This window comes from Salvelinus alpinus, chromosome 3 (assembly GCF_045679555.1).
Source record: "Salvelinus alpinus chromosome 3, SLU_Salpinus.1, whole genome shotgun sequence".
NCBI lineage: Eukaryota > Metazoa > Chordata > Actinopteri > Salmoniformes > Salmonidae > Salvelinus > Salvelinus alpinus.
The window spans coordinates 17,821,368-17,847,632 of record NC_092088.1 but is presented as its reverse complement, the minus strand read 5'-3'; the positions used below and the strand labels follow the sequence as shown (position 1 = coordinate 17,847,632).

The following is a 26,265-nucleotide window of genomic DNA, read 5'->3' as shown; positions in this document are numbered from 1 at the left end:
CATCCCCGTAGCTACAGGCTACCATGCACCAATCTATTTGTCATTTGAAAGTATAGTCTTCTTTGAGAGTTAACTATAAATCGGAAGTTATGCTCCGGGTGCGATTACTTACACTGCAATGCAAGTCTGCTTTTCGCGCCATCCATGTGCTTTTAATGCAGGCTATTCTTTGGTTTTCCAGGTTCCCGACCTTCCATGGTAATGTACATTCGCTGATAGACGGAGCCTCAAGGGCATGTCTTGATCGCCGTCCCCGTCTCCGGTATGCTCGGATTCCATCTCTCCCTGCCTGCTCCGGACAGCTTAGCCGTGTAGATAGAGAGTCTCTGCAGTCACGTGGGTCGGGAAAATCGAGAGTGAGCTACCGAGAGACAGCGCGCGCGCGCGCGCGTGTGTGTGTGTGTGTGTGTGTGTGTGTGTGTGTGTGTGGGGGGGGGGGTCCCTCCTCTGCAGTTTGCAGATTGTTATGTTTCAGACTCTCGCTGGATAGAGCGAGAGCCACAGATAGCGCGCCCGATTCTCAGCCTTACTTACCGAAAAGCCTTTCTGTCCAACCGCCACCTCCCTTTCCCACTAACGTATTCTCTATACCCCCGGAAACCCTGGACATTTTTCCTCCCTCCTTATAGTTTTCTCTTCGGCTTTCATTCAGTCGCAATCTGAACAACTGGTTTACGCACTGCTGCTGATTTGGATTGGTCTGACACACGAGGGGCCGTGGATGAGCTGCTTTCGCCAAAACCGGAGATGGAAGTGCTGATCATATGTATTTCGTTGTGGATATTGCAATGCAATTCAGTGGCCAGCGCGGACTCTATCATTCACATCGGTAAGGAGCTTGTGCAGGGGAGAAGGGATGAACACGCGGACGTGTGATATAAACCCCTTCGGGGCTTCGAATAAAACAGTGCAGTCTTTTGTTGTTGAAATTAAAGACACATTTAGGAAGGCATAAGGGTGACAGATATGCATCTTGAATGTGTTAGTAAGTAGCCTGTATGAAGAGCGAGTTTGAACTAAAGACCTTATACGCTTGATCTGTTGTTCTGGTCAGTAACGTTGTCATGAGTGGCGCTGTGAAAATTGTACAATATCTTAATTTGAATTCTAAACCATGCAGTCATTGTCAGAACAATTTGTCCGTTTACATTGCGTAGTATACAGAATATCATATGAATGGCTTTGCAAACGCTTGATTGAAAGTCCCTGGAAAAGTGCACCGCTAATGTGTATTTTCATAAATCATGAGAATAATTACAATATTACAAATATATTGTTATTCACACGACAAAACCTAACTAATTTGCTTAGATCAGAGGAACTAACACAACGTGGGTTTTTAAAGGTTTGCCTATCCCTTCTCCTCCCGGTCCCCATCTATAGCTTGAACTTTGAATTGAACGTGAGCGAAATGTTAATACAAGCCTGTGAAGGAAATACATAACAAAGGGACAAATACTAAACCAACAGTAGAATAGATTCCAGTGTAATCTGTTTGGTGAATTTGGGTGGGTAAGACTTCAGATTTGTCCAATTTATTTTATCTGACTTGAATTTTTTTTTTTACTGAAACAACTAACATCGGTGGTGGAGGAGAAGATGGTGGGGGGAAGGGAGGGGTCAATATGAATGACTTGATTATTGTATTTCTGAATAATGACACTGGCATTTGTTTAATGCCATTTGTTTAACCAAAGACAACTAATACACACACATACACACACACACGCACACGCACACCTTAGCAGAGGAACATTCGTTTTTTAAATTTTCCATTAAAACCTTTGCATACCAATGGTGATGCAGTGACTAGTTGATTGCTTGAAATAAAGCCACCAAGCACGACAACAGTTGAAGCATTTGACATTTGAGAATTCTGCAGTACTTAGACATGTAGGTTATTTGTCTTGGACACTATCAAGCTTCAGAGGCAGCATTGCGTGGGTTTATAATTAAACATGTATTGGATACATTATCATCGATGGCATTTGCACTTTTGTCTGCCTAACCCAGATATAAATAACAACCGCATATAGCTAACAAAGCCGGTCTAAAGCAAGTTGGAATAGTTGTAATGTAGCCATTGCACTTTTGTCACCCCCACCACCCTCTCTACCCCGAAACCAGGGCTTTTACCTGGATTTTGCTATTCTAAGGTTTTCAAAACGTTCATTTAATGTCCGTTGAGGTTGTGATGCGTTTTTGGCACATTTTGTTCTATTGGAATCCAATGTATCGGTGATCTTGACAGAAAAAGCTTGCAATGCAAAGCCAGTGAGTAGCATATCGAGCATGCTATTTCAAGCTTTAGCCTACCCTTGAGTAGCCTAGGCTACGCTAATCTTATCATGAACATGGTTAAAACAATTAATTATTTTTCTGATTAACTTCCTATTAAATATTGTCTTAATGAGTGAAGTTGAAGAGTGGTACACCATTACGTTCCAACACCATGAATGTTCATTTAAAAGGCTTGACGCATGAGGCATGAGGTTCAAATAGTCCTTCTCCATAGCCGGTCTCCGTGCCCAGTCTGCTGCTGCGCAAAAAGTCTGGATAGCCCTCAATACAAGACGGGTCGAACTTGGCAACTAAAAGACTGCCCACTATCGAATGTGGCAGTTTCATTCCGGTAATTTTTTAGGGGGTTACTCCTCCTAGCTTTGAATGTAGGCTATTAATGTGAAATTGATATGGCTATCCTACAGATAGCAGACAGTTTAGGGTTATTGTTATTGTGCGTAAAATGCTACCAATAGAGACAGTCAGTTGTGAACGACGTGAAATAACCAAATTTTCCACCTCATTAGCACTATATCCTTTAACTCTCCTATTCTTTCTTCTTCTCCTCCATTGTAGCTAAAAGAGGAGTGTGTTTCCTAAACAGGAGAGGAATAGGTCTGTCTCATAAATTGGACACCTGACGTGAGGGATTTACGGGGTGATGAGACGCTGGTTATCTAGCCCTGCATTGGAAGGCGAGCTCGAACACCGCGAATCCAATCGGTTCTCAATGGCAAACGGAATGGGCAGATGCGACATTCTCATCCCCCGCTAAATAAGATGAACACACCAGTCAACCATCAAGCAGGCTATTCGCTCAAAACACCTGCACACCTGCAAAATACGATACATCCTAATCTACTTTATCGTATAGCGTTGAACGATGTGTCTGAAAGCTGTTTACAATAATGAACTTCAAATGACTGATAATGTATCAACAAACAATTCCAGGTCATGAAACTTTAACGGATTTCTTTAACTTTAACGGATTTTTAACGGATTTCATAGTGTAGTAGGTCTAGCATGGGCGAGGTTATATTGTGAAGCCCGGCCCATATCTAACTGAATCCGATGATGAGGGGGCAGAAATTGCCCCTAACTACTGATACAGGTCCAGTTTTTTTACAATGGTAAAAACAAGGATTAGATTTCGGTAATCTGGTCCAAGATACAGTATTTCGTTAACGTACATATTCTAAGAGGAGCTGGAGCTGGGAGTTTGTTTAAATGGGTCGAAAACATGGTACAACATTCTTGCTCTCCATGGTGCTGAAATTTTGGGATCGCGTAACCACCATTGACGGGCAGGGAAAGTGAAAAGTCTTGATCTGGCATCCACCCATTCAATGATCTATGTGTGTGTACATCCGCCAGCATTTCATTATAATGCTAATTAAGCTTCACTGAAAACCTAAATCAGAAAAAGGCGATTTAACGTGTCATGTCACCCCTTTCTTTAACAAATTCGACCTTTTCAATAGTTTCTCTGAAACTCACCTCGTCCCCAGCCTCAGCCCCAGCCCCAGGCCCAGCCCCAGCCCCAGGCCCCAGCCCCAGCCCCAGGCTAATTAGGCTACACATAGGCAGAAGTGTCAGTTGAACGAGATTTCTCTGAAACTGAAATGCAATTGCCTCAGTAGTCTTAGAAAACGGACGTCTACATATATTGCAATGTTGAAAATGTCATATTTTCAACAGGAGCCATATTCGAGGAGAACGCAGTGAGGGATGACGAGGTTTTCCAGCTGGCGATCTCAGACCTCAGTCTCAACGACGACATTTTGCAGAGCGAGAAAATCACACATTCCATAAAACTTGTCGAGGTTAACAACCCCTTCCAGGCGGTCCAGGAAGGTAAGTGGGATGCCATTGAATTGTTTTAATGCATTGTTTTCCCTTTCCCCTTTCGCCATATTTGGTTAGTACTTTATAGTATGATAACCTACCTCGAGTGCAGTTTGTAGGCTAGTTAGTCATATTTTTAGGATGGGAATAGAGTCCTTTTAAGGGGACTATCTGTTCCTCTTTGATGCTCTTTAAGCCAAGGCTCCCCAAACTAGTCCAGCAGCAGTGTATTCTGTGGATAGAAAGCTAGGTGGAAGTATTGAGTCGAGCAGGACTCAATAGCAATTTTCGACATAATTGCCATCCAGTACGCAGAAACCCCTATAGACGGTCTGCTTTCAAAAAGGGCAGCCTCATTTGCTTGTCTTACTGTTGTATGGATGATGATCATGATGATGGTAGATTTAGAAACGTTTTTTTTTACTGTACTGTTTCAGACTGTAATATCCATAACGGAAGGTGTAACATCTATAGTAGTCGTTTTTCCTCTTTGGTAGTAATGGAAGTTACAATCTTTTCAAAATAGTCCTTGTTTTGTTCAGCCAAGCATTGCCTTCGAAATGCCTATCCATGTTTTGACCTTAAGACTTACAAACTCACAGGCTTTAGCTAATATGTTCAGTCTCTCCAAAAAACGTGTCCATTTCATGTAATATCCTTAATCCCTCTAATTTGCTTCATATCTCCAACATGCCAATATTTAGAACTCCCAAGGGGCACAACACACAATCATAGGAATCATTTCAATTTTGTTTGTCCATTCTGAGACATTAAAGTTGTGATTTTGCATTCAAATGTAACATCCATAACACTGAAATCGCCCTGTAAATCTGTTTCTGTGTTGAAAAAGCTATGACCTTTGAAAAGACATCAGTCAGGGGAGAGTTACAACGGCGATGTGTCATTGCTCTATCACACTTAAACGCTGTATCCACAGTGCATTCACACGCTCATTTGTGTCAATCAAGCTACAGTTAAAGATGCACTCCAGGATCTTAGATGCACTCCAGGATTTATTTATTTGAATTTTATTTAACCTTTATTTAACTAGGTAAGTCAGTTGAAGAACAAATTCTTATTCACAATGATAGTCTACCTGGCCTACATATAGTACGAATTGGATTACTAACATATCATACGAAGTGCAAAATAAATGCAGGACATCACGTGTCATACGAAATGGATGACACAGGACACCATTTGATGACGTAGTACACAAAAAACGAGGACCACTTTTGGCTCGTGAGTACCACTTTCAAAACTAATGGCTGAAATTATACAAACGTTTGATAGTGCATCTTTAACACCCACCCCTGAGAGTTGAGCAGGGGTTAATGCCCCTGTGAATTAGCACAATCAGCATGTTTGACCTTTGCCTTGGGTTATGTTCAAAGCGTAGACCACCGGACGAATTCTGAGTACAGGGATGTTCTAGAATGACTTGTAAACCATGTCATCATTACTCGCCAGAGGTCTGTATAGGTCGCATACAGTACATGCACACTTATCTTGTTTTGGCAGCTGTTGATGTTGAATTGAAATCGAAATTCAGTCAGTGATCCTTCCGTGACCTTCCAGAGGAGGTCAATAGCAGCAAAGGACATGCTGCTCATTATTTGCATACATCTCTTTCAGCAAATCTATGTTAACTGCATGTAAGTATACGTGGCCTTTGCATACGAGTACACGAACAATGGCATATTTTTCCCATTTACTTTGGAGGCAGCCCGTTAATTGGTCACAGTTGAGTCCCTGGGCTTTTTCAATTAATGACAAAGGGACAGAGAAGATCAATATGGCACAGCCAGGGAGCGGCTCGATGACGTCCCACTCACCGCTGACCTTTTCCTCCACGCCAGATAGTCAGCCCTCTTTGGAGGATTATGGGTAATGAGGGAGGGATTCACACCGATCCGCTCTCAGAGAGCAATAGAAACAAAAGACGCCCAGGGGGCCATGGAGCTACTGATCTGATGCCTTTCTTGTGGAGAGGGAGGAGAGAGAGATCCCTGGCTGACTTAGAACACACCGCTCTGTTGCTTAGCTCCACCAGAGGCGTCATGCCCATAGGGAGCACAAGGGCACGTGCCCCCTCAGATTTGTCTTGTTTTATTTGAGATTGTTTCAGATGTTCAACTAATTACTAAACAGATTTTCTTTTCAAACCCACGTTTTATCGAAAATATACTAAACAAAAATATAAACGCAACATGTCAATTGTTGGTCCCATGTTTCCTGAGCTGAAATAAAAGATCCCAGACATTTTCAATATGCATACGCACAAAAAGCTTATTTCTCTAAAATGTTGTTCACAAATGTGTTACATCCCTGTTAGTGAGCATTTTCCCTTTGCCAAGATAATCCATCCACCTGACAGGTGTGGCATATAAATAAGATGATTAAACAGCATGATCATTCCTTGTGCTGGGGACACTAAAAAGCCACTCTAAAATGTGCAGTTTTGTCACACAGCACAATGCCATAGATGTTTCAAATTTTGATGGAGAGTGCAATTGGCATACTGACTGCAGGAATGTCCACCAGAGCTGTTGCCAGATAATTAAATGTTAATTTCTCTACCATAAGCTGCCTCCAACGTCATTTTAGAGAATTTGGCAGTATGTCGAACAGGTCTCAAAACCGCTGACAACGTGTAACCATGCCAGCCCAGGACCTCCACATCTGGCTTCTTCACCTGCGGGATGGTCTGAGATGAGCCACCCGAACAGCTGATGAACCTGTGGGTTTTCACAACCGAAGAATTTCTGCACAAACTGTCAGAAACATCTTGGAGAAGGTGCACGTCGTCCTCACCAGAGTCTTGACCTGACTGCAGTTCGGCGTTGTAACCGACTTCAGTGGACAAATTCTCACCCTCAATGGCCACTGGCATGCTGGAGAAGGGTGCTCTTCATTGATTAATCCCGGTTTCAACTGTAGACAGTTTGTATGTGTCATGCGGGCGAGCGGTTTGCTGATGTCAACGTTCCTGGGGTTATGGAATGGGCAGGCATAAGCTACGAACAATGAACACAATTGCATTTTATCGATGGCAATTTACATGCACAGAGATGCCGTAACGAGATTCTGAGTCCCATTGTCGTGCCTTTCATCCGCTGCCATCACCTCATGTTTCAGCATGATAATGTATGGCCCAATAATGCAAGGATCTGTACACAATTCCTGGAAGCTGAAAATGTTCCAGTTCTTCCATGGCCTGCATACTCACCAGACATGTCACCCATTGAGCATGTTTGGGATGCCCTGGATTGATGTGTATGACAGCGTGTTCCAGCTCCCACCAATATCCAGCAACTTCACACACCCATTAAGAGTAGTGGGACAACATTCCACAGGCCACAATCAACAACCTGTTCAACTCTATGCGAAGGAGATGTGTCGCGCTGCAAGAGGCAAATTGTGGTCACACCAGATACTGACTGGTTTTCTGATCCATGCCCCTACCTTTAAAAAAAGTGATCTGTGACCAACAGATGCATATCTGTATTACCAGTCATGTGAAATCCATAGATTAGGGCCTAATGAATTTATTTCAATTGACTGATTTCCTTATATGAACTGTAACTCAGAAAGATCGACCACCAGCGGTATTTTGCGGAGGGGGCACACTGACTGGACCAGGCAAAGAGAGAGTGTAGAGTGACACACATAATGCTTGATTTGATTTAGCTGCCAGTGATGGGCAGGACACACAGGAAGTATGTTTGTAAATTTGGTCAAGCTATGTAGCCTATAGATTCCTTCTTGATGAATAAATGTTTTGTTGTTTCTCTGTAATACTAGCCACCTATACATTTGATGAAGTTAGCTTTAGCTAGCCAGCTAGATAGGTTTCCAATCTCCCAACCTCATAACTAGCTACCTAGCCATTTCAGGCTATCAATCAAGTTTGTCTGTCTTAGCTGGCATGCCTGCTGGCAAGGTTGCTAGACTTTAAAAAAAAAACAAGCAATTACTAAATGAACTGAATAACACTATCATTCCTTTCAATCTTTTACCTAGATTTTAGCAGAGATGCAAAGAAAGATATTTATATGCTTTAAAAATAGAAACACCAGTCTGGAAGATACAGAGGCATGCTTATACAGTGGGGAGAACAAGTATTTGATACACTGCCGATTTTGCAGGTTTTCCTACTTACAAAGCATGTAGAGGTCTGTAATTTTTATCATAGGTACACTTCAACTGTGAGAGACGGAATCTAAAACAAAAATCCAGAAAATCACATTGTATGATTTTTAAATAATTAATTTGCATTTTATTGCATGACATAAGTATTTGATCACCTACCAACCAGTAAGAATTCCGGCTCTCACAGACCTGTTAGTTTTTCTTTAAGAAGCCCTCCTGTTCTCCACTCATTACCTGTATTAACTGCACCTGTTTGAACTCGTTACCTGTATAAAAGACACCTGTCCACACACAATCAAACAGATTCCAACCTCTCCACAATGGCCAAGACCAGAGAGCTGTGTAAGGACATCAGGGATAAAATTGTAGACCTGCACAAGGCTGGGATGGGCTACAGGACAATAGGCAAGCAGCTTGGTGAGAAGGAAACAACTGTTGGCGCAATTATTAGAAAATGGAAGAAGTTCAAGATGACGGTCAATCACCCTCGGTCTGGGGCTCCATGCAAGATTTCACCTCGTGGGGCATCAATGATCATGAGGAAGGTGAGGGATCAGCCCAGAAGTACACGGCAGGACCTGGTCAATGACCTGAAGAGAGCTGGGACCACAGTCTCAAAGAAAACCATTAGTAACACACTACGCCGTCATGGATTAAAATCCTGCAGCGCACGCAAGGTCCCCCTGCTTAAGCCAGTGCATGTCCAGGCCTGTCTGAAGTTTGCCAATGACCATCTGGATGATCCAGAGGAGGAATGGGAGAAGGTCATGTGGTCTGATGAGACAAAAATAGAGCTTTTTGGTCTAACTCCACTCGCCGTGTTTGGAGGAAGAAGAAGTATGAGTACAACCCCAAGAACACCATCCCAACCGTGAAGCATGGAGGTGGAAACATCATTCTTTGGGGATGCTTTTCTGCAAAGGGGACAGGACGACTGCACCGTATTGAGGGGAGGATGGATGGGGCCATGTATCGCGAGATCTTGGCCAACAACCTCCTTCCCTCAGTAAGAGCATTGAAGATGGGTCGTGGCTGGGTCTTCCAGCATGACAACGACACGAAGCACACAGCCATGGCAACTAAGGAGTGGCTCCGTAAGAAGCATCTCAAGGTCCTGGAGTGGCCTAGCCAGTCTCCAGACCTGAACCCAATAGATAATCTTTGGAGGGAGCTGAAAGTCCGTATTGCCCAGCGACAGCCCCGAAACCTGAAGGATCTGGAGAAGATCTGTAGGGAGGAGTGGGCCAAAATCCCTGCTGCAGTGTGTGCAAACCTAGTCAAGAACTACAGGAAACGTATGATCTCTGTAATTGCAAACAAAGGTTTCTGTACCAAATATTAAGTTCTGCTTTTCTGATGTATCAAATACTTATGTCATGCAATAAAATGCAAATTAATTACTTAAAAATCATACAATGTGATTTTCTGGATTTTTGTTTTAGATTCCGTCTCTCATAGTTGAAGTGTACCTATGATAAAAATTACAGACCTCTACATGCTTTGTAAGTAGGAAAACCTGCAAAATCGGCAGTGTATCAAATACTTGTTCTCCCCACTGTATATGCAGAAAAATACTTGGTTTGAACATAATCTGGCAACAGAATGAATATGTGTGCATTAATTATGACGCCATGATATGTGCCTGTAGTGGTGATGATGTGTGTCATTATCTCATTAACTGTGTTGGAATGTGGATGTAATATTCTAGGCATGTTAATGTACTATATATAGATGACACCCTCATTAAAATGACAATTATATACTGTACATATAATTTATTTTACATAGAATTAGGCATAATGATTATAGCTCCTGATTGCAGGAAAAATCTGTTTCAGGTGTTTGAAAAAGGCAAAATTCTCCAACCCCCTTCCCCCCCATCCACACGTACTCCGTGACCCCTCTAAAATAGTAGATGTATGACGCCCCTTCCTGTGCCCATTACGTTTTGTTCCCATACGAAAGGAGGTTAATAAGAAACCCTCTGCCCAGTGCTGTTTCCCTGTGTTTAATTTAACATTTTAGAGAAATATGATTGGTGGAGTTTTGTAGGAGTGAATAACCAATGCAAGTGAAGATACTGGAGGCACATATAGTCCTATGTGTTGTTCATGGTAAGTGTTAGGCAGTGTTTCATCCTTAATGATGTCCATATTGTGTTGCTTGAGGACAAGGAAAGCATGCGTTACCATACCCCTCCCGTTGCCCATGGTTACAGAATAATTCACAACACCAATGAAGACATTTCATAAAAGAGCAGAGAAACATGACATATGCATGTACCGACTTGCACGCACACACACATTTGTTCATTGCAGTAAAGTTGATTTAGCTTGTTTGAAACACATCACATACAAGACAAAGCATTAGTGTTTCTTATGACAGTGGCAGCTCATTAATAATGGTGATTGTGCATTTAGGGAGGAGTTGTTTTTCATCCTTGGAACATGCAATTATTTTACAGCAAGCCTTTGATTTTATTCTATATAAAACTATTGTTTATAAGCATCAAGAATGACTTCTGAAAGTTTGTCTAATTACATTTCTCATTACCTATGAAATGTTTGGTCAGAAATAATTGGAATTAGAACCTCACACTCAGCATTCCCAACCACAAAACAATTTCTATAATCATAATAATAATAACTTATTAAACTTATGTTGCGCTTTTCATAATAGAAATCTCAACGAGCTTTATAATGGTTCGATATTTTTATTGACTCTGATGCTGAAGTGTCATTATTGGATATTTGCTCAACTTTTTCTTCTCGCTGTACACATTTTTAATGGATTTTTAAATTCAAACAAATTAGGCTAATGACGTTTTCTTCATCATGACCAGCAGCTCCATTACCGCTGCTTTAGTGTTAAAACAATCATTTTACCCTGGCATCCTCCGCTGAATTCATTATTGTTATAGTTCATGGAGACATTTTATTGTCTCCTCCTTGTCACAGCAGCATTCACTGGTTGGGTTCCATTATTTACCACATGAATATTCATCTCACTAGAAAACAAAACAGAAAACCCTTTTCTCTCCAGGCTTTAAGCGTTTAATTGATATGCCCTTTTTAGTGGCCATGCAGATGAGATGAGTGTTTATGAAGAACATTCACCCGTCTCTCCTGGAAGTGACCTATTCAGTTGGAGTTCAATGGATATGTACAATACAATCGATACGACTGATAAGGATACATCACAGAAGACTTAAGCCTACTCTTATTTTCACTGTGAAGGTAGAGAGACTCGCGTCTTCGATGTGCAACTTCTCCAATGGGACCAGAGATAAGTGTAACACTGGGATCACAAAGTGATGAGATTGATCTCCCTCTCTCCTCCTCCCTCTCCCTCACTCTCTTCCTCTCTGTTGTGTTTCTACAGTGAGCTCTGAGAATCACTCATGCCCAGCTGTCAGCCAGCTCCTACCCTGAACCCGCATCAGTCAGTGCTGGCTGGCAATGCGTGAAAGACGCCCATTTTATGACAGAGGAAACAATTGGGCAGAATTAATCATGGTGCCGCCCTGACTTTTTCTCCCGGACTGGTGCAATTTAGAAAGGAGATGCATAGCTGGAGTGGGGATAAACATCCAAAAGTACAAGCCCAATTCTGCCTCCACAAGATATACTGCCGTGGTTGCCTCTGAAAGTTCATCCATTAGCTGCGCACCGTGCTTTAAACGGAGCCATCCGGGATAATTCATTTGTGGACTTTACTGCTCATATCCCGGCATTCTGATGCAAACACTGATTCAAATGCGTTCAGGCGGCCTGGCAAGCTGCTTGGGCTCGCTGCGGAGGCCTGTTGCGTGAGGACGGTTGTGTGTGTGTTTCTCCGTTACCTGATAAAATAACCTTCAGACACCTGGGAATCTAATGATGGAGAGCTCCGGTGTGAGTGATGGCTCCCGCTGCTCGGTCCTTTGCAGACAAATTACCATCCTCTGTCCCACTGATGTGCCTGCCCACGGCACGCTTTGTTCATTCGCTTAACTTCTGTCTCGCTCCATTGCTCTCTCTCTGTGCTGATCTGCTCACATGATAGGCACCCATTGACTGCATGTCTGTTGGATACTGCCGACTAGGCCATCATATAGCACTTGCTATCAGCCGTAGGCAATCTCTCATGTTTTAGTATAGCAGAGATGAACTGAGATTGCCATTCAGTGCTATTGTACTTCCTGCTAAAGCATTGAGCCAGACTTGTAGGATTAACTTGCAACTTCTCAAGCAAGTAGGGTGAAGTGGATCAAGCAGGGAAGAAGCTGGTTCCCAATAAAGCATATAACATTTGAAAATGGAACTGAGCCAATTTACCGTGAGAGTTTTTCCCCTTTCGGCACCATGTAGCTAGTAGTGACGGAGGTGGAAGGAGAGGCGTTTTAAACCACTGCAGGGTTAAGGTCTGGCTGTAGTGAAAACAGCTAGTCATTGAAACTGGAGTTATGAGAGCATGGGCCACCACTCTCCGAGAGAGGAAATGTCTATTATTGAGTGTACTTCACCTTGGCGCCAACCTGCCGCCCCACGCTGCTCTGCTCTTAGCCACTGCGGACCACAGTGTGGAAATGCGAAGGCCACTGTAGAGGGCCTCCGTTGGAAGAGCAGAGCGCTTGCTCAACGCCATCGTTGAGGGTTTGATTCACATCCGGGGACCAGTACGAAAAAGTAAGAAAATGTATGCAATCACTATTTTAAGTCGCTCTGGATAAGAGCGTCTGCTAAATGATTCAAATCAAATTGTATTGGTCACATACACATATTTAGTAAATGCTATTGCGTGTGTAGCGAAATGCTTGTGTTCCTATCTCCAACAGTACAGTAGTATCTAACAATTCACAACAATACACAAATCTAAAAGTAAAAGAAGTGAATTAAGAAATATATAGATATTAGGACGATCAATGTCAGAGTGGCTTTGACTAAATACAGTAGAATAGAATACAGTATATACATATGAGATGAGTACAGCAGTATGTAAACATTATTAAAGTGACTAGTGTTCCATTATTAAAGTGGCCAGTAATTCCATGTATGTAGGGCAGCAACCTCTAAAGTGCAGGGTTGATGGCTATTTAACAGTCTGATGGCCTTGACATAGAAGCAGTTTTTCAGTCTCTCAGTCCCAGGTTTGATGCACCTGGAAGGATGATAGTGGGGTGAACAGGCCGTGGCTCGGGTGGTTGATTATATTTTTGGCCTTCCTGTGACATCAGGCGCTGTAGGTGTCCTGGAGGGCAAGCAGTGCGCCCTTGGTGATGCGTTGGGCAAACCGTACCCCCCTCTGGAGAGCGCTGCGGTTGTGGGCGGTGCAGTTTCCGTACCAGGCGCTGATACAGCCCGACAGGATGATCTCAATTGTGCATCTGTAAAAGTTTTTGAGAGTCTTAGGGGCCAAGACAAATTTCTTCAGCCTCCGAAGTTTGAAGAGGCACTGTTGCGCCTTCTTCACCACACTGTCAGGCAAAAATCAGTTTTACCAAATCTTTGCTGATGATACAACAGTGGTAGGCTTGATCACCGACAACGATGAGACGGCCTATAGGGAGGAGGACAGAGAACTGGCAGTGTGGTGCAAGGACGACAACCTTTCCCTCAATGTGAGCAAGACAAAGGAGCTGATCGTAGAATACAGGAAAAGGCGGGCCGAACAGGCCCCCATTAACATCGACGGGGCTGTAGTGGAACGGGTCAAGAGTTTCAAGTTCCTTAGTGTCCACATCACCAACAAACTAACATGGTCCAAACATACCAAGGCAGTCGTGAAGAGGGCACGACAAAACCTTTTTCCCCTCAGGTGACTGAAAAGATTTGACATGGGTCCCCAGATCCTCAAAAGGTTCTACAGCTGCACCATCGAGAGCATCCTGACTGGCTGCATCACCACCTGGTATGGCAACTGCTCGGCATCTGACCGTAAGGTGCTACAGAGGGTAGTGCCAACGGCCCAGTACATCACTGGGGCTAAGCTTCCTGCCATCCAGGACCTATATAATAGGCTGTGTCAGAGGAAAGCCCATAAAAGTGTCAGAGACTCCAGTCACCCAAGTTATAAACTGTTTTCTATTCTACCGCACGGCAAGCGGTACTGGAGTACCAAGTCTAGGACAAAAAGTCTCCTTAACAGCTTCTACCCCCAAGCCATAAGACTGCTGAACAATTAATCAAATGGCCACCGGACAATTTACATTGACTCCCCTTCCCTTTTGTACACTGCTGCTACTCGCTGTTTATTATCTATGCATAGTCACTACACCCCCACCTACATGTACAAATGACCTCAACTAACCTGTACTCCCGCACACTGACTCGGTACCGGTGCCCCCTGTATATAGCCTCGTTATTGTTATTCTTATTGTGTCACTTTTTATTATTACTTTTTATTTTAGTCTACATGGTAAATAATTTCTTAACTCTTCTTGAACTGCGGTGTTGGGTTAAGGGCTTGTAAGTAAGCATTTCACGGTAAAGTCTACACTTGTTGTATTCGGCGCATGTGACAAATAATAATAATATAGTTTGATTTGGTTTTGATTTGATTTGACTTTTGTCTGTGTGGGTGGACCAATTCAGATTGTCAGTGATGTGTACACCGAGGAACTTGAAGCTTTCCACCTTCTCCACTGTGGTCCCATCGATGTGGATAGGGGCGTGCTCCCTCTGCTGTTTCCTGAAGTCCACGATCAGCTCCTTCATTTTGTATCCATCATTTTGTTCATTTCATTTTCTTGGCACCACTCCACCAGGGCCCTCACCTCCTCCCTGTAGGTTGTCTCGTCAATGTTGGTAATCAGGCCTACTACTGTTGTGTCGTCTGCAAACTTGATGATTGAGTTGGAGGCGTGCATGGCCACGCAGTCATGGGTGAACAGGGAGTACAGGAGGGGGCTGAGCATACACCCTTGTGGGGCCCATGTGTTGAGGATCAGTGAAGTGGAGGTTTTGTTTCCTACCTTCACCACCTGGGGGTGGCACATCAGGAAGTGTCAAGACCCAGTTGCACAGGGCGGGGTTCAGATCCAGGGCATCAAGCTTAATGATGAGCTTAGAGGGTACAATGGTGTTGAAGGCAGAGGTATAGTCAATGAACAGCATTCTGACTTAGCTATTCCTCTTGTCAAGATGGGATATGGTAGTGTGCAGTGCGGTGGCGATTGCATCATCTGTGGCTCTATTGGGGCGTTAAAGCAAGTTGACGTGGGTCTAGGGAGCCAGGTAAAGTGATATGATCCTTAACTAGCCTCTCAAAGCACTTCATGGTGACAGAAGTGATAGTCATTTAGTTCAGTTACCTTTGTTTTCTTGGGTACAGGAACAATGGTGGACATCTTGAAGCAAGTGGGGACAGCAGACTGGGACAGGGTGTCAAGCTTCGAAGAGTGATAGGTGTGGAGTCAGGCGCAGAGAGCAGAGGATTCGGAAAAAAACATTTATTCCGGAAACAATCACAGCGAAAGAGGGTGACGCCGAACACAGGCGTAAAACACTCCAAATAGTACAACACCGGTACACACGCTGAACATCGGAAAATAAATGAAATGACACTCGTGTACCAAAAAACAGCAAACAAGCCCGCACAAACACAGGCGGGCCAACTGAACTTAAATACCCCACCCAAAACCCCAAACAAGAAACCAATTAGACCAAACTAAACGAAAAGTGGAAAAAGGGATCGGTGGCAGCTAGTAGACCGGTGACGACGACCGCCGAGCGCCACCCGAACGGGAAGGGGAGCCACCTTCGGTGATAGTCGTGACACAGGGAGAGATTGAATATGTCCGTAAACACTCCAGCCAGCTGGTCTGCGCATGCTCTGAGGAAGCGTTTAGTGTGAAGCGTTTAGTGTATCCCCTCATGTAAATGAGAGGATGCTGGAGCTCAATCTTGCCAGGAATTGATTTTTTTGCATGGATACAGAATGTGCCATGTTTGGAAAGTATCTCAGCACTTAAAGGAGTTGATGTGATTCTTCAGGGTTGTTATTATTTTCCCATTTAGGGCAGTTAAAACTCCTTCGGTATCGGTGTCCCTTCCACGGGACGGTTGAGCTAACGTAGGCTCATTAGCCTGAGGTTGTAAGTAACAAGAACATTTCCCAAGACATAGACTTGAGTATGTAATTTCAGCCGAAAATTGAAAAACAGGGGCGAACAATTAGCCTCGCAGTATATCCATATCATTTTATTAGCCAATATATTAGCACCTTTCATTCCCCAAGAAAAAATGTTTTTTGCAGTAGTTCTTTACCAGAGTTGTTTATTATTAATCTAGCAGGTCCTGACTTCCAGAGATCTATAATTCGGTTGCGGAGTGGTAGCCTGCTGTAATCAGCAAAGTGGGGTCAGTTTTTACTTTCCTGCTTTATTCTTCCAGCTTCCCTTATGAAGCCCTCCCAATCGCCACCTCGTTAATTCGGCATCTAAAACTCCTATCATGTTTTATTAAATATTTCTAGTGGCTGTGGAATGGAACTACTATCCTGCCACCAGCAATTAATTAAAGGGAATAGGGAAGCAGCGGTAACACTCGGATGGAAGCAGTGAGGGATGAATGATGGATCAGGTAATGTAATATATTGTAGTTAAGACCGCTCTCGCTGTGTTGTTTTAACCACCAGACACCAGTGGCACGATTTAGTCTAAATCAACTGCTGTCAATGTTAATGTCCATCATAGCTGATAGATAGAAACGTTTAAACATCACACTTACCCATGTAAAAACACTTGTGTAAAGTACCCATTGCTCATTACTGATCATGCGGGTGCACTGTTAAGATTTTGAGTCATGACATAGCACAGCTGCCTGTCATCTAATACTGGGACATGTTGTAAATGTACTCTTTCCCTTTTATTTAGACAATGAAAATGTAGTCAAAGAGTTTACGGCACAGCCAAAAGCCCTATGGCCAGCGTATTGTGATCTACTGTGATAGTGTATCGATATAGACTAGAGGGACCCACCTGTTGCAGTGTATAGCCTCTGCTAGTTGACCTTTTCTACATTTTATGTGGCCTAAGGCTCTTCTCTAACCTGAATTAAGCAATGAGGAGAATTGACATCTTAAGCAGGATCATTTCCTGGAACAACTTGTCTCGGGGCTATAGATCCAAGCCCCACATAAATTTGACATATTTGGTATGGAAGTTTTGTGGCTGAGATTGAAAGAGTTTCTGAAGTTGCAGTGATTTCCTGCGTGACTGTTTTCAAAGGGAGAGACACCATCGGGGCAAATTTCATTACACTCTCTGATCTCTGCAAGTCATCTCAGTACAGATCGCAGATACGTTCTGAGGCTTTAAACTCGGCAATTACCTTTTTTTCGGACTCTTTTATGATGTTATTTCCCCTATTTTTATTGGGTTGTGGTTCGTTTGGACTGACAATGATGAAGAGATTTGGATTTAGATTAAACATGGATTAAGATTAAACATATTGGGGGTGGCAGGTAGCCAGTAACCGAAATGTAACATTTTTACAAGGTAAAAATCTGTTTTTCTGCCCCTGAACAAGGCAGTTGTTCCGGTAGGCCATCATTGTAAATGAGAACTTGTTTTTAACTGACTTGCCAAGTTAATTAAATAAAGGTTAAATATAATTATTTTTAAAAAGACTGTTTCTTAATGTAGATCTAGTTATAACCTAACTAGAGCCTGAGCCACGTCACATGCTAAAGAAAAACTCTGTGTCCTAGTAACTCTGTCTTTGGCAGCTTTCACTCTACAGGTCCACAGGGGGAGAACAGCAGCGACACTCTCCATGGTGATGCACCGGAACGCCCCTCTCTTCCCTCTCGTCACTCCTTTGACCTGTCAGACTTTTTACTCAGCCAAATACACCACGCTGCAGCATTACACTATTCAATCAGAATGACTCACCTTTGTGCCTTAGAGAGAACCATGTACTGACAGGGAGAGACGGGGGAGAGAGAGAGAGGCAGAGAGAGAGAGACACACTCACAGACAAAAAAAGCAGAAACAAAAAGAGAGAGATGCAATGGCCATGCATCGTGCCTAAGAACAGCCCTTAGCCGTGGTATATTGGCCATATACCACACCCCCTCGTGTCTTATTGCTTAATTATACAACGGGTGGGTCTAATCCTGAATGCGGATTAGTTAAAACCGCATTCCAGCCAGTTTCTATTCCAGAAGTTACCCCGACTAAATCTATGATGTTAAAATGCCTATTTACTCTGTTCCATCTATGCCTAATGACTCCCGTGCCAATATATCCTAAAGAAAACTGGCTTCTCGGGCATTATCACTTAAATACATACCTTAGCGGATGCCGTTTCACACGCTTGAGGCTTTAGTACATGTAGAGCTCCTGCCTGTCGCCCTTGTTGACGGACCTGTGTAAGCCTGTTGGTATTCTGTTCTACAGCACCACAGGCCTGCGTTGAAGACCAGGAAGGGACTGTATAACAGCTTAGGCCATGTACCTCTCATCAAGAATGTCTACATCCCATTCTATAGCACTGTACCCAGAGGTGTATGTTAGTAGGATGAGAGTCCATAGGATCAACCACTACTTGATAGAAGGCCTGTTCCCCCTCAAGTAGCTAGCTATGTGTCTAATACCTCTGTAGGGACTATTCATACTGCAAAGATGGCTTGTTTGAAAGGGATAAAAAATAGCAACCTCTCCAGGAAATAAGCTATATGGATGGAGTATTATACTGTAGGCCCATGAGGCTGAAAGACAGACTCTAGTGGTGGTATGACATCATCAGCATTGCAGGAAGCTTTCTGCTCCTCTTTCCTTTCGCACCAGCCTCCTCTGAATTACAGTCTGTAGAGTGAGCAATAACATTATGCATGTATACAGTGAAGTTTCAATTATGCATTGTATGTGCAGAGGCTAATTTATCTGTGAGATGAAATCAAGGAATCAAGGAAATGTATTCAGCGTGCTTCCACATTTTTTAAATGTGACCTTTATTTAACTAGGCAAGTCAGTTAAGAACAAATTATTATTTACTGACACCCTACCGGGGAACAGTGGGTTAACTGCCTTGTTCAGGGGTAGAACGACAGATCTTTTGCCTTGTCAGCTCGGGGATTCGATTCAGCAACCTTTCAGTTACTGGCCCAACGCTCTACCCACTAGGCTACCTGCCGCCCCTATTATTAAAAGAAGCCATTTATATTGATTGCTAAACAGAGAATGGAAACAAACCTTAAAGAAAAAATGACTTTCACTGCAGCCGGGGTGATTATGGCACAGGGAATATTGTAAGAAGATGACTGCTGTTTAGCAGGCAAATGCCTCCAATTATCAGGTACATGGCCCAACTATTAAACTATGCAATTAAGGCGTGATTGTCTCATCACACCAGCAGGTAGCTATTACTGCCGTCTCTCATGCCTCTTAGTGAACCATGAAAAAAATCATTGCACTTACACTACCGCTGTACTTTACGAGCCTAGCTACCTACCTACTTAACCCAATCCCAAAAAATGCCATCAATTATTAAGAGGTAGAGTCGGGGGAAAGGTAGACGGACGGGGACCCTTGTGGGGGCACGTGGTTATCAAAGCCTTTTAGCGGGAGTTGTCGGTGAATGATTCATAATTGACGCCGTCATTTGTCCCCATTTTCTGTTCTCAAAGAGCACTCAGCTCTATAATATAAATCACCCCTCATTAGCATACAGCCAAACGCCTAATGCTCTATTGTGACGAGCATGTTTCTTTGGTGGCGTGTGTTTATTGGCCGGCAAGAGCTCTCTTCATGTTCTCACGCTTATTATAAACTGGGTGGTTCGAACCCTGAATGCTGATTGGCTGACAGCCGTGGTATATCAGACTGAATACCATGGGTATGACAAAACGTTTATTTTTTCTGCTCTAATTATGTTGGTAACCAGTTTATAATAGCAATAAGGCACCTCGGGGGTTTATGGTATATGGCCAATATACCACAGCGAAGGGCTGGGCCCAGGCACTCCGCCATGCATCGTGACTAAGAACAGCCCTTAGCCGTGGTATATTGGCCACATACCACACCCCCCCGTGCCTTATTGCTTAATTTTACAACGGGTGGGTCTAATCCTGAATGCTGATTAGTTAAAACCGCATTCCAGCCAGTTTCTATTCCAGAAGTTACCATCGGCTAAATCTACGACGTTAAAATGCCTATTTACTCTGTTCCATCTATGCCTAATGACTCCCGTGCCAATATATCCTAAAGAAAACTGGCTTCTCGGGCATTAGCACTTAAATACATACCTTAGCGGATGCCGTTTCACACGCTTGAGGCTTTAGTACATGTAGAGCTCCTGCCTGTCGATCTTGTTGACGGACCTGTGTAAGCCTGTTGGTATTCTGTTCTACAGCACCACAGGCCTGCGTTGAAGACCAGGAAGGGACTGTATAACAGCTTAGGCCATGTACCTTTCATCAAGAATGTCTACATCCCATTCTATAGCACTGTACCCAGAGGTGTATGTTAGTAGGATGAGAGTCCATAGGATCAACCACTACTTGATAGAAGGCCTGTTCCCCCTCAAGTAGCTAGCTATGTGTCTAATACCTCTGGAGGGACTATTCATACTGCAAAGATGGCTTGTTTGAAAGGGATAAAAAATAGCAACCTTTCCAGGAAATAAGCTATATGGATGGTATTATACTGTAGGCCCATGAGGCTGAAAGACAGACTAGTGGTGGTATGACATCATCAGCATTGCAGGAAGCTTTCTGCTCCTCTTTCCTTTCGCACCAGCCTCCTCTGAATTACAGTATGTACAGTGAGCAATAATATTATGCATGTATACAGTGGAGTTTCAATTATGCATTGTATGTGCAGAGGCTACTCTCTGTTTACCATATATGCGTAGTCACTTTAACTATACATTCACGCACATATTACCTCAACTAGCCCGACTTACCAGTGCACCCACACATTGGCTACCTGGACTATTTGCATTGTGTCCCGTCACCCGTCACCCCCCACCCGCCAACCCCCTCTTTTACGCTGCTGCTACTCTCTGTTTATCATATATGCATAGTCACTTTAACTATACCTACATGTACATATTACCTCAATTACCTCGACTAACCGGTGCCCCCGCACATTGACTCTGTACCGGTACCACCTGTGTATGGCCTCGCTACTGTTATTTTCACTGTCATTTTACTGTTTTCTTTTTCTTTTGTATTTCTTTACAAAACTATTGTTTACCTAATACCTATTTTTTTACTTAAAAATTGCACTAGGGCTTGTAAGTAAGCATTTCACTGTAAGGTCTACACCTGTTGTATTCGGCGCACCTGATCTGCGAGATGAAATCAAGGAATCAAGGAAATTGACTTAGTGCGCTTCCACATGTGCCTTGTATGGCCCACATCCTGGAGTGTTTGATACCGTGATCTGTGCTATAAAGCATGTGTGACTATCCCTGGCTGAAAAGAATCCTGGACCTGCGTGAGTAACGGATCAAAGATCCAGGACCAGAGTACAATGCATGGTGATGCGGCAGTGTGAGTCATGTGGAACTTTTTGCCCTTTATAAAAAGCTAGGTTGCTAGCGTCATGTAGAATATGCCTATCGCAAATCACACCCTGAAATGGTTATTTTCAGGTCTTGGAAAAGCAAAATGTATTTTGTAGAATTCTCACAAACGTTCCAGGGCATTTCCATCTTAGAGGACACATGAGCAGCAACATGTGAAGTTCATAGGAGCATTTGACAGAAATAAACTCTCCGGGAAAAAGAAGGACAGGGGTGTATGTTTCATGATTAACGACTCATGGTGTAATTATAACAACATACAGGAACTCAAGTCCTTTTGTTCACCTGACTTACAATTCCTCACAATCAGATGCCGACAGTATTGTCTCCCAAGAAAATTCTCGTCGGTTATTGTCACAGCCGTGTTTATACCCCCTCAAACCGATACCACGACGGCCATCAAGGAACTTCACTGAACTTTATGCAAACTGGAAACCATATATCCTGAGGCTGCATTTATTGTAGCTGTGGATTTTAACAAAGCAAATTTGAGAACAAGGGTACCTAAATTCTATCAGCATATTGATTGTAGTACTTGCACTGGCAAAACACTGGATCACTGCTACTCTAACTTCCGCGATGTATACAAGGCCCTCCACCGCCCTCCTTTCGGCAAATCTGACCACGACTCCATTTTTCTACTTCCTTCCTATAGGCAGAAACTCAAACACGATGTACCCGTGATAAGGACTTTTCAACGCTGGTCTGACCAATCGGAATCCACGCTTCAAGATTGTTTTGATCACGTGGACTGGGACATGTTCCGGGTAGCCTCAGACAATAATATTGATTTATACACTGATTCGGTGAGTGAGTTTATAAGGAAGTGCATAGGAGATGTTGTACCCACTGTGACTATTAAAACCTACCCTCACCAGAAACCGTGGATAGATGGCGGCATTCGCGCAAAACTGAAGGTGCGAACCACCACATTTAACCATGGAAAGGTGACTACAAACAGTGTAGTTATTCCCTCCGCAAGGCATTCAAACATGTGAAATGTCAGTATAGAGACATAGTGGACGTGCAATTCAACGGCTCAGACACGAGATGTATGTGGCAGGGTCTACAGACAATAACGGACTACAAAGAGAAAACCAACCACGTCACAGACACCAACGTCTTGCTTCCAGACAAACTAAACACCTTCTTTGCCCGCTTTGAGGATAATATAGTGCCACCGACGCGGCCCGCTACCAAGGACTGTGGGCTCTCCTTCTCCGTGGCCGACGTGAGTAGGACATTTCAACGTGTCAACTCTCGCAAGGCTGCCGGCGCAGATGGGTCCCTAGCCGCGTACTCAGTGCATGCGCAGACCAGCTGGCTGGTGTGTTTACGGACATATTCAATCTGCTGTCCCCACATGCTTTAAGATGGCCACCCTTGTTCCTGTACCCAAGAAGGCAAAGGTAACTGAACTAAATGACTATATCCCCGTAGCACTCACATCTGTCATCACGGGGCGGCAGGTAGCCTAGTGGTTAGAGCGTTGGACTAGTAACCAAAAGGTTGCAAGATTGAATCCCCGAGCTGACAAGGTAAAAATCTGTTGTTCTGCCCCTGAACAAGGCAGTTAACCCACTGTTCCTAGTCCGTCATTGAAAATAACAGTTTGTGCTTAACTGACTTGCCTTGTTAAAAAAAAAAAAAAATGAAGTGCTTTGAAAGATTAATCAAGGATCGTATCACCTCCACCTTACCTGTCACCCTAGACCCACTTCAATTTGTGTACCACCCCAATAGCTCCAAAGATGATGCAATTGCCATCACACTGCCCTATCCCATCTTGACAAGAGGAATACCTATGTAAGAATGCTGTTCATTGACTATAGCTCAGCATTCAACACCATAGTACCCTCCAAGCTCATCAATAAGCTTGAGGCCCTGGGTCTCAACCCTGCCCTGTGCAATTGGGTCCTGGACTTCTTGATGGGCCACCCCCAGGTGGTGAAGGTAGAAAACAACATCTCCACTTCGCTGATATTAAACACAGGGGGCCGACAAGGGTGCGTGCTAAGCCTCCTTCTCTACTCCCTGTTCACCCATGACTGCGTGGCCATGCACGCCTACAACTCAATCATCTAGTTTTGATGAGGCTTGATGAAGGCTTGATTACCTACAACCACAAGACAGCCTACAGGGAGGAGGTGAGGGCACTCGGAGTGTGGTGTCAGGAAAACAACCTTTCACTCAACGTCAACAAAACAAAGGAGCTGATCGTGGACTTCAGGAAACAGCAGAGGGAGCACCCCCCTATCCACATCGAAGGGACAATAGTGGAGAAGGTGGAAAGTTTGAAGTTCCTCGGCGTACACAGAGGGTGGTGCGGTCTGCACAACGCATCACCGGGGGCGAACTACCTGCCCTCCAAGACACCTACAGCACCTGATGTCACAGGAAGGCCAAAAAGTTAATCAAGGACAAAAACCACCCAAGCCATTGCCTGTTTACCCCGCTACCATCCAGAAGGTGAGGTCAGTACAGGTGCATCAAAGCTGGGACCGAGAGACTGAAAAACAGCTTCTATCTCAAAGCCATCAGACTGCTAAACAGCCATCACTAACTCAGAGAGGCTGCTGCCTACATTGAGACCCAATCACTGGCCACTTTAATAAATGGATCACTAGTCACTTTATACAATGCACTCTAAATAATGCCACTTTAATAATGTTTACATATCTTACATTTCTCATCTCATATGTATATACTGTACCTTATACTTCCTATTGCCACTTGCCTATGCCACTCGGCCACCGCTCATCCATATATTGATATGTACGTATTCTTATTCCATCCCTTTAGATTTGTTTGTATTGGGTAGTTGTTGGGGAATTGTTAGATCACTTGTTAGATATTACTGCACTATCGGAACTAGAAGCACAAGCATTTCACTACACTCGCATTAACATCTGCTAACCATGTGTATGTGACCAATAACATTTGATTTGATTTGATTTGATTCATATACATTATTTATTCATTTTTCTGTGAGGCACTTAGCTTAGCATGGCAGTGCTGGTAGCAAAGCTAGCAAAGCTAAAGGTTGACTGCACACGGGTTTTGGTGGGTTGGTCAAAGCAGGGAATTGTACCGCTTTATACAGTAGTTTAAGTCTTAGGATCCGGCGAAGCGTGTAAAAATGTTATGGCTCTCTGAAGATATCCTCAGTCAGTAGTTTATGGACAGTATGTGCTAGCTTTTCATGAATGTACAATTTTGGATTAGTCAAGTGAAAACCTGCAGTGACATTGGTGTCTACAATCTATTTTCCATGTTGTTGCTTAGCTCTGGTGAAAAGAATGGGTTTGCATTGTAATTTAAATTTATTCACCGACACATTCTAACATTTTTATGAATAGATTAACAGGACAAGGTAGGGCCTGAGGGCTCACTGTCTGAGAGTAGGCGGGTGACCTGGGGAAGGAGAGAATGGAGTGTAAAAAAAAAATCTGGTCAAAAGTAATGCACTATATAGGCAGTATGGTGCCATTTGGAATGTACCTGATTAATGTCCAGTCCGTAGCCTTAAAAATGCCCAAACCCACACTGAAGAAAGAGAGAGCTCTCCCCTTTTCATCCATTCTCCACCATCACTCTGTTTTGTCTTCCTTCTTCTCTGCTCGGAGGCAGTTTCACTTAGCAGGGTCAAAGAAGAGGAATAACACCAAGATGCAATAAAGAGCTAAGCCATACGAAAAGAGTATTGCCTTCCTCTTAAATCCTCTACTCAAGTCCATTTTGGTTGCTTTCTTGTGCTGGAATGATCCGTCTCTTTAAAGGCCACATCCACAGGATTTGTTATCATTATCCTTTGGGCCACAAAAGACGTTTAGGCCTAGCCTATTTTTCTTTAAAATGTCAGAGCAATCTGAGAGTGAGTTGAATCACGACCTTATAAGGTAATGCACTGATAACTCCTAAATTGAGCTTCCCTAGTAAGAGTCAAATGAAATTTGAACTTCAGGATGTAAGGTCATGGGTGTATTATTTTGTCGTTATAGTTTGTCATATCAAGATGAATCGAGTTGGGATTTTTTTTTCTTCCCATTTACCATTAGAAGGGCAAAGGCAAATATTTGTATTCATAAAAAAGGAACTGGAATGATGCACAGCTGTCCCATAGATTTTTGGTTTATTATCCATAGATAATATATAATTCCATATATACACTGAGTGTACAAAACATTAGGAACAACTTCCTAATATTGAGTTACACCACCCCTTTTACCCTCAGAACTTGACACAAACCGGTGTGCCTGGCACCTACTACCATACCCTGTTCAAAGGCACATCTTTTGTCTTGCCCATTCACCCTCTGAATGCAACACATACACAATCCATGTCTCAATTGTCTCAAAGCTTAAACCCCTCCTTCTTCTTTAACCCCTCCTTCATCTACACTGATTGAAGTGGATTTAACAAGTGACGTCAATAAGGGATCATAGCTTTCACCTGGATTCACCTGGTCAGTCTA

General features: G+C 43.4%; 1 protein-coding gene across 2 annotated transcripts in view; it reads left to right on the top strand.

Moving 5' to 3' along the window:
- The first annotated feature begins 457 nt into the window (after positions 1-457).
- Positions 458-26,265, top strand: part of grid1b (glutamate receptor, ionotropic, delta 1b) — a 407,959-nt gene continuing 382,151 nt past the window's right edge. The window contains exons 1-2 of one of the 2 annotated variants that reach the window (XM_071391747.1): positions 458-829; positions 3,982-4,137. In XM_071391747.1, coding sequence (XP_071247848.1) covers positions 748-829; positions 3,982-4,137 — 238 coding nt within the window. In that variant the 5' untranslated portion in view covers positions 458-747. The remainder of the gene's footprint in view (positions 830-3,981; positions 4,138-26,265) is intronic. The other variant, XM_071391746.1, reaches the window with a different exon arrangement.